General features: G+C 40.5%; 1 protein-coding gene across 1 annotated transcript in view; it reads right to left on the bottom strand.

Moving 5' to 3' along the window:
* ADAMTSL1 (ADAMTS like 1) overlaps positions 1–9894 on the bottom strand; it is a 464029-nt gene that overhangs the window by 81471 nt on the left and 372664 nt on the right. Inside the window, exons 15-16 of the mRNA XM_009274309.1 lie at positions 6593–6894; positions 1312–1441 (exon numbers count right to left, since the gene is read on the bottom strand). Coding sequence (XP_009272584.1) covers positions 1312–1441; positions 6593–6894 — 432 coding nt within the window. The remainder of the gene's footprint in view (positions 1–1311; positions 1442–6592; positions 6895–9894) is intronic.

Raw genomic sequence — 9894 nt, 5'->3', positions numbered from 1 at the left:
ATTATCATTTTATTTCAATTATTAAACTGTTTTTATCTCAACCCATGAGTTTTTCTCACTTGTGCTCTTCCAATTCTCTCCCCCATCCCACTGGGTGGGGGGGAGTGAGCGAGTGGCTACGTGGTGCTTAGTTGCCGACTGAGGTTAAACCACGACAGCATACATACACCTACCAATATACACTCTAAGGAATATCTACCACCTGGACAGCGCTGAGTGTCTTAAATAGTCCAAGTTATAAATCAATGTATTTCAGATCTGCCGCACTACCAGAAGAGAGTAAATGCACCTGTGTACAGCTGGGAATAAAGACAATATGTATACAGTGCATCTTGAAGACTTGAGAGGCCCAGGCCTATTTAAATAAACCACGGGAATCTCATGACAGCTATTTTGTGTCACAGAGGGTACAGATGTGAATCTCTGTAGACAAAGATCTGCTATTTTTAGGGTCAGGATTGTGCAAGCTGCCTGAGGCCAGGGAGGAACAGGTTCTGCAAGCCTTTTGTGAGAGGGGAGGTTGGAGAAGTATCCTTAAACTTGACACAACTCTGGGTAAGGTTAAGACAATTCATAAATTGGCTGCCTGCAGAAGCTGCATATGCAGGTGGTCTGAAGTTTGCCCTTTGGTTATACCACCGCTTTGCACTTCCCGGCCAATAAGACTGTGACAGAGGCTGTAAGCTCCTGCAGTCTGAGAAAGAGCATGTGTGAGGCAGTGCGTGTCTCCAGACTGAAAGGCCATTGAGTCTGGGGTCACAAATTATTTAAAGTTCTTTTTTTCATACCGCTAGTGTTGTTTAAATGGCTCTGGGCAACATACTGGACTACAATCACCCACACTTGTGTATTTGTTTTGCTTTTGTCATGAATTCCTCAAAATCGATTAAATGATGTCTGGAAAAGACCAAAAAGCCCTGGCCCGGGTATCCTCACCTGCGATAACAACGTCGGCCCAGCTGCACCGATCTGCTAGCTTACGCAGCAGCAAAGTTTTACTCACTCACATCACCTCTGCTCACTTCATGTCAGTTAAAAGGAGTCCTGGGGGGAGTGACACAGATCTGCTGAGCCCGGACAGTTGAGTCTGTGGTACTACAACCTGTGGAGCCATCTTAGGCTCTTGTCTGCATGTTTTACTCTTGTACTTCAGGAGTCATATCAGTAATGCCCAGATCCAAGCACCCCTGGCCCCAAACGTCTCAGATTCATGGGGAGCTTGAAGATCAGTTTCTCAGCTTCATCAGTGATCACATCTCTCTTAAATCTGGAAAAAAATGTATTCCTGGTGATAACATATAAGAAGCCTACCTTGGGGGGCAGGGGTCCAGGCTACAGGCTTTCAGCAGCTGTGGAGGACGGCGGCTGGTTACACACAGTGTCTCGTCTGCAGTCTCCCTGGTCTGTTTGTTCAGGCAGGTCACCACAGCCTCCTGGACACCTGCACACAACAACGCATGGTCACATGCACAGAACAACAGCCAGTTCTCTATACCCGGAGGGGAAGCCGAGGGCAGAGATGGGCCCGGCAGAGCCAGTGGGGCTGCACTGGGGCTGCTACATGTGGGGAAGCACAGCCTCACACCCAGGGCTGCCAGCTCAGGGGCTGCAGCCCCGGCTGCAGAGAGTGTGGAGGCTGCTTCCCGCACATCAGTGAGGTGTTTGCTGTCCACATCCAAGCGCTCTGCCTGGCGGTCTTTGAGAAGTATGGTATGAATGTCTACCAAAGGGGGATGTTTCTTGGCACAGCATATCTGACTGAGTACGAAAATCACAGTTCCTCTTCTCCCTTCTATTGGGAAAAGCCTTCAGCTGTAACTCTTGCAATTTTCAAGACACAGTTGTACATTGCTTACTGCACCTTTTGTATCCCAGCCAGCTGGGAGATAACCTGATCAAAACACCACGTGGGATGCTGGGCTTTTACTTGCCCTTGCTTTCAGTCTCACTATGTGTCTCAATGGCAGTGAAAAGTCCCTAGGTTCATTCACCACATACCTTCCCTGGACAGAAAATCATCCAGTGCTCTCTGGTGACTCATCCTTTCACTATGAGTGCAATAAGGCTGTTTATTTGTCAGTCAAGCAGGCTAAGGTGTGAAGATGGCCTTGACTTCAGCTTGCTACATTTTAAGTAACAGTGTGATTGCTATACATGCAAAAGTAAAGTAAAACAAGGTCAGACAATTCAGCTGCTCTCAGTTACTCTTCTGCATCCACAGACCTGCACCTAAACTGAAGATGCAAACCTACAGGGTGTACCTGAGAGCTGGGACAGAACAAGGGTAGCTGTTGGGACTAAGCGAAAAGCTGGGAGATTTGACGATTATGTTTTAACTGGGGAAATTCTTGGTGATACCAAATTCCTTATGTACTCTTCGGCGAAACAGTTACTCTGTCTCACTTCTCCTATGAGTAAGGTAGGAACATTACAGGTTTTTTGGATCACAAGGTTAGAAAGCTAGAAAATCAGGGATTGCAACACTACATGCCATAGGAAAGAGTACTTAGTGAGAGAGGATCTACTTCTTCCCTGGGGGATCTGAGGATAATAATTGGTCTGAACTTCCTAAAAATCCAATCCACAGTGGTTCAAGCAAGTAGAATTATGCTTTTAACATTCATCCCTACTTCCTGAGTTAGGAAAAGATTAGTTGAACTCATAACAATTGCATCATCTTCTCAAAACCAACAATTAGTTTTCAAAAAAATCTCACAATCTTTCAAAGATACCAATGTTTAAAAAAAAAAAAATTAGTGTTGGAAGAGCTTGAACAGCTCCAAGAGCAGTGTAACAGAACTGACAATACCTTTTGCTGTTTCTAATGCCAGAGCACATGTCGTTAAGCAAACAATGATATCACATTACTCAACAGGACCAAAGTGCTGCAATTCATCGTAGTTCCTGTACTCCTGAAATTATTTATGGATTCATTCCCCTTATTCTCAGTACAGGCTGAGGAGAGGCCCACAGCAAAGTGGCAAGTTGAGCAATTTATTGGCTTCTATGTGTGCAAGCCTCTTCAGGGCATGCCTATGACTCAAGGATAGGCAGTGTTTCCACTGTATTCAAGGTGCTGAAGAGAAGAAAGAAATTTGACATTTTTGGACACGGACATCAACATCGAAATTACCTAAGTCCCTGAAGTCAGCCAACATTGTTGTGGGTTTCATTCGTTACATAATTAATAAAATTAATAATTCGTTTCATTTGGCCCCATATTTTCGAGCCATTTTGCTATTCAAGTAATCTCCCAACAGACTTAAAAAAATTGTAAAAAGGACAGCCCATTGAAAGAATAAAACAAATGGTAGTGATGTATTTCTAAGAAAGGAAACCAATGAAATCTCTATACGTAAACAATATGTTCTCTACCCTTTCACGTTCAGTATCTTTCCAGTTCAACCATTTTTCTGTTGAGCGTGTTATCATATTGTATACAGCAAACAGAGGCATATGGATTCCCCAGGAGAGACTGCTCCCGGCTGCAGAACAGAGATGGGTCTCTACCTGATGAGAAATGGCACTGTGTTCAAGTTACTGGTCTCTACTTCGCATTGATCACTTGTGCAGGCCTGACAGCAAGACCAATCTGATGAAGCCAGGAGAGAAGGACTGCTAATCCAGAGGTATGGAAACCAGGAAAGTACTCTTCTTAACTCTGAGGAAAGAAACCACCGAGTCCTGCCACATGCTGGTGATATCATTCTGTTTGCTAGGGATACAGCTCACTCATCATCTGTATATGCTGGATGTTTTTCTTTTCAGATCAAAATTTTGTAAACTGAGTGTACTTCCACAGCTTCAATTTCTCCTCTCTGAAGTGTGTCACTAATGAGCTTTTGACCAATGATTATCAACTACTTTAACACTTTTGCATTGTCTGTTTCAGCGCTGACTATCCAAAATTCATTGACTGCGAGGTCTTGAATTCAGCCTTTTCTTTGTTTCTCAGACTGATGGTTTTATCAAATTCATATAGCCAAGCTCTGACACTATTGCTCTTCACTTTTCAGTATTCAACCTGCCCCAAACCTCCCAGTGAGTTCATTCTCCATGCTTATTCCTGTCACCTAAATCATCTCTGATTGTACTTCCAACAATTTTAGTCTATCCTACCAGCATCCTACTCTGCTTGTTATAATTTCCTTTCAGAGATTCTTAAAACTTTTTACCTTTTAAAGGTACCAGTAGGACCAGTAATCTTGCCTGACAGCATAGGTATTGAAGAAAAAGGCTCCTGCCTGAACTTAACCAGTCTGTGGTTGCTAGACTATGTACTGACAGAAGTTTCTGGCTCTAATAGCTTGTGCCAGCAACTAAAAAAAAAAAAAAAAAATTCTGGCTTGCTCCAGCAGCAAACAAATGTGCTCAGAATCACTTTCTTCAGCTTCTCCTTGAATCTTGCACTGTGTCTCAGCATACTGATAACATCTGTCCTTCTGTTTTTGATAGGTCAATGCAGCCAATGGTTATAAGCTTTAAATCAAGGATGGATCATTGAACGTTTAGAGAATATAAAGACCTTTGATTATCCATCAGAAGTTCCATGGTACAGAGATAATTAAAAAAAGTACATGAACTTCAGGAAATTTATTTGCCAAGTAACTGAATTCTAAACATTATTTACTGCACAATATTACCAGAACAAAGCGCTGCCTGCTTTAAAATTGCTTTCCCTGAAAAAAATAAATCAGTTCTCAATAGGAAATTACAATATAAAAGGGTGTAAGGGTGGGACATGACTCCAGGAAGTTTAAGTTCATTTTCAAAACACGATTAAATGAGATCTTCTGTGTTTATATCTACCAGAATAGAATAATGGTTACATGATATTTGATGACAGCTCTGGTAAATGCAGCCACTAACAGCAGACTAAATGACTAACTAATTCCTTCTGGTTGCTGCTTCTGGGAGGTGAAAGGTTACTTCTGCATCTATCCAATTTCTTCTCTTGAGACTCCAAAACCAATAAAATTAGTTTGACCGGTCTTGCACCAATGACTACAAAAATATCTGACTTAGCATCTGCTAATCTGGAAAATTTGGAGTTGACGTCAGGCAAAAAGAAATCTTGGCTAACAATTTTTGCTGACAATTGAAAGAGATTAATTTTATAAAGCAAAATGTCTCTGTCATATCAGTCTCAGTTATATTTGAAAAATACATACATAGGCACTATATTCAAAGAAATGACTTCAAGAGGAAAAGTCTAGAAGCTGTTCAGGTTTCAGTATTCACAGTGTAAGTGTGACAAATTGTTACTGCTTGCTAGTAGCCTCAATATATGACAGATATTCCTGTAAAGTCAGTGTTCGTCACCACTTAGCATAAACTAGTGTCATATTTTTTATATAGGAAACAAAGCAATAGTGGTAATGGTCCAACAACTCTCTGTGAACTGCTCTAAACACTGACTACTGTCAGCAAGCTAAAAGTAAGCATAGAAAACATTTGCATTATTTTCTACTAACTGTGTTTTTTAAGTTTGTAACTGATTACTGGTGAATCTGTACAGATCATGCTATTAACCATTCATAAAGCACTGAGTCGTTTCCAGTTCTACAGCATCTATTCTGTATTTATCTATAGTAATCCTTTTTTAAATAGCCTGAAACTTGTAATGTAAAAAGACAGCAGCTGGAGAAGTCTAGGTTTAATTTAAAAAATACGGAAATATGGAGTGGACATATTTCTCAGAACTTGCAAGACAAAATGATGGGAAAAAAAGGGTATCAGAGAACTGTGCATTAGTAGTCTATAATATGTGGAACCTGAGGCCTTGATTAACTTTGAGAAACTCCAAGTACCAAGCCTGCTAGCTTCAGACAATCACACCATTAGTGCTTTTTTACCATATGTTTTCTTTTGCACTGGAATCAGAGCTAATGTCACTTAGTGATAGGACATAGGGAACTGGCTGAGCCCTTAGAATATTAATAATTCAATGCGACTGCTATGGGAGGACAATTTACTTCCACATGTTTATACTTTCACAGTACAAAACAAGAGATAAAAACTAAAAATGACACGTGATTCTTAGCCTGTATCACCAGACCACTTTAACGTTCAGCTTTTTTGCATGCCTTTTGAGTGATCAGCTGATACAAGGAAACAGAAATATGTGATACATTGATGACTCTTGGTGACAGCCTGAGCATGGAGCCTGAAAGTACTGGGCTAAAATATGTTGTGCACGTTTTTTTTCACAGTTTTCAGCCATGCTTTTCAAATACAGTTGGGCTCAATGATCATATGGTTAGACTCGATGATCTTAAAGGTCTTTCCAACCGGAAACAGAAATATGTGATACATTGATGACTCTTGGTGACAGCCTGAGCATGGAGCCTGAAAGTACTGGGCTAAAATATGTTGTGCACGTTTTTTTTCACAGTTTTCAGCCATGCTTTTCAAATACAGTTGGGCTCAATGATCATATGGTTAGACTCGATGATCTTAAAGGTCTTTTCCAACCTAAATGATTCTATGATTCTAAATAGCTGTAGCAAAGCAGCATGTCTGTGAGTGTTAACTGCAAAGTACACACTTGAAGAGCAAAAGCAAATCCAGCACTGAAGCATTTTGCACTTACCTCCCCCACAGGACTCTGAACACTCCGTAAAGCCCTCGTATTCCCAGTCATAGAGCTCATCAAACTCCTGCAAGCTGCCATACAGCAGCTCAGTTTCCTCTGGGGTATATTCAGTTGCCTCCCCACCGCAGGGACCACTGTAACAGGCTCTCTGAGACACAGGTTTGGGACCTTCACATTCATCGATGGGCAAGTCAGCCACAGACTGAGAGAAAGAGAGGAGCACTTGACATTTCACAAGCCGCACCTGGCTGCCCACTCCACAGGTGACACTACAGGTGGACCAAGCCTCAGGAATAAACCTGTGAGAGGAAGAGAGCAAGGCAAGTTATATCCACAAAAAGCCAGGCAAGCAAAAGCAATATAGTCCTGTCCAGGCCAAATTCTGTTTAATGAGAAACAAATGTTTCACCTCATCATAGGGCTATTATGAAATACATGTGAGAGCCATGACATGTTGTTGACAACCCAATGGCAACAGTGGAAGGGCTCTCAGGTACTCATGTGGAGTGTCTCCTTATATCCAGGAAGAAAGATGCATGCTTAGAGCACCTGCCTTGATCCTAAAACATCTTAGTGCAAGGCATCCTGCAATCTCCCAATGTGCATCATGATTCCACTAGCTACTTTTTGCTAGTATTCAACCTAGATCAGCTTTGCCTTAGTTGATATCACAATTATCATAGAATCATAGAATAGTTTGGGTTGGAAGGGACCTCTGAAGGTCATCTAGTCCAAACCCCCTGCCGTGGGCAGGGACATCTTCAACTAGATCAGGTTGCTCAGAGCCCCGTCCAACCTGACCTTGAATGTTTCCAGGGATGGGGCATCCACCACCTCTCTGGGCAACCTGTGCCAGTGTTTCACCCCCCTCAGCGTAAAAAATGTCTTTTATTAATTTATTAAATTTTATTACTTTTATTAATTATGTCACTAGTAAGTACTGAACAGGCTGCTGTTATCAGCTAGTTGCAGTATTACAGGGAAAATAATTTCAACCATTGTTTGTCTATTGCAGTAACCATTTTTAAGCCTTAATTTGAAGCCATAAAAAAGATAAAGAACACACCATTTCCTTAGCTGCTTTTTTTTTTTCTTTCCCTAGCACATTTAATTTCACTTCTCATTAAGAAAACAGTGTTCCATTTCTATTCTGGATTTCTTTGGCTGTTGCTCTTGTCTCACTGATTAGGAACCTTTACATGCTCCAAATTTTTGCCTCTGAAAGTCCACACATACTTTAATAAAAGCACCTTGCAGACATCATTACAATAAGCAAAACAAACTGAATTCCTTTTTTTTTTTTTTTGTTTTCCTCAACAATGGAATAATTTCTCAGTTTTTCTGTGTTGTCACCACTTTTTCAACACCTTAAAAAAAATCAGTGCTGGAAATTGGCCTAGCTTTTTACTCAAAGTAACATCAAGCAGAAGAGTCACATTCAACTCCATACCACATCATTACCACCTTGTTTAAATGTAACACGCCTTGTTTTGCTGAGGTTATGTTGATCTATGCTGATTCCTACATCTTTCTGGAAACAGTAGTTCCAGGGTACTCCATGACCTGCATTACTTATGCTTAGATACCTGATGTTCGTGGTATTAAAACACTGCAGTAATGAATCCAGGTTACAGGGTGATTCAGATAGCTTTGTCTGACTGTCTTGTCTTCTCTGTTGGTCTTTCTGCCAAACTTTCTGCCACGGGCAAATTCTAAGACAGTGGTTGTAGATATACTTCAAGGGCTGGAACAGAAGAGTGACTACTTGGATCTGGCACTGATCCCTTAAGAACCTCACAGGAACAATCCCTATTGATAATGCTCTCCCATTAACAGTAAGTGTTTGGGATCTGCCAGCTCCTTCAAACTCAGCAAGTTTTTTTTTACTGATATTTTTGAGTGCTAATGTAATGAACTGAAAGCTTTTTGTGCTAGGGTCAACTGCCTGACAGAAATTTAGGTCTTTCAGCACCTAATCATATGCATTAGCTAAATTTACCAAATAAATCAGAGCTTACAGGATGTATTTTTGATTAAAACATGGCTGTCACTGACAGTATTCATCTCCTTTTGGTCTGTATTTAGATATGCCACACCAGACTTGGACAGCTTTGTGCAGGGCTGAAGGCAATACACGTCTGTCTCTTCTATGGTCTAGGGCTACTTGGGGCTATAGAAAACTCATATTTCACCTTGAGAATCCCATGAACAGTCTGATAGGAAGAAAAAGAAAATTTAGTCTTGTGATCAGCAATTTTGAAAGTACCCTTTATGCACTTTTCTTTTTCATCCACCGCCTTTCTCTAGTTGACAACAGGACTTTCCCTTCACTCTGAGGTTAAAAAAAGAATCCAAACCCAAGAAAGGAACCTGGTGCCTGCCCAGCGTGTATATACCAGGATCCCTGACTGGAACAGCATATTCTCATAGAGAAGAGAGTGTGCATCTCTTTACCCACATTTTATGGGTGTTTATAGCATCTTGTTATAAACCTGATATCCACTGCTAGCACTACACACAGGAAGTAACAGAAAGGAAAGAAACAGATTGTATATATTGTTGGAACATTTGAAACTGTTTATAATGCTGCTACAAAGACTGTGAAATTTCTTTCTGGAGCAAAGTCTTTGAGAAACTAATGATGCAAAGTGATTTCCCTACTCTGAGATATTTTATCTTAAAATATTAGTCTTGTTTCAAAGATGATATCCTTCATTTTGAAAGGATTATAGTCTTTAACAATACAGGTGGGTCACTCATCTTGTTTTCTCTAAGATTGTGCAACTGCTATAATACTATTTTGATATGGAAAATCTCCTGTCACAGATTAAACAGTCCATGTCAGCCACTGTGACTTAGATATTTTGATGAGTTTAAATGTAAAGCTTCTTGACCTGACAAACTAAGAGCTAGAAATCCTGATCAGGTTACAAAAAAAAAGGCACTGGCCTTCATCAGAAGCTGTCTTCCTTATATTTTTTAACATTGTGAATTGTTGTGTAACTTTGCTTTGTTGAAGAGCTGCTAGAATCCAAACCAAAGGGATGATATTTCGCCAGGTATTAAAATTACTCATTTAGAAAAACAGAGTTACTTCATACACTCAGAATATTTACATATGATGTGTATCACACATACAAACACAGGAACAAATGAGAGAGGTCACAAAAGGGAAGTAAGAACATTACTAAAGCAGACTGGATCCTTTTTGAAATGAGGCTTGATCTATAAATGCCACATATTATATTATTTTACCCTAGTCAGCAACTCATAATGAAAACACTGAAATACCTTCAGGA

The sequence above is a fragment of the Aptenodytes forsteri genome, unplaced genomic scaffold (assembly GCF_000699145.1).
Source record: "Aptenodytes forsteri isolate BGI_AS27 unplaced genomic scaffold, ASM69914v1 Scaffold46, whole genome shotgun sequence".
NCBI lineage: Eukaryota > Metazoa > Chordata > Aves > Sphenisciformes > Spheniscidae > Aptenodytes > Aptenodytes forsteri.
The sequence above is the reverse complement of the archived record's forward strand: the minus strand, read 5'-3'. Positions and strand labels throughout refer to the sequence as shown.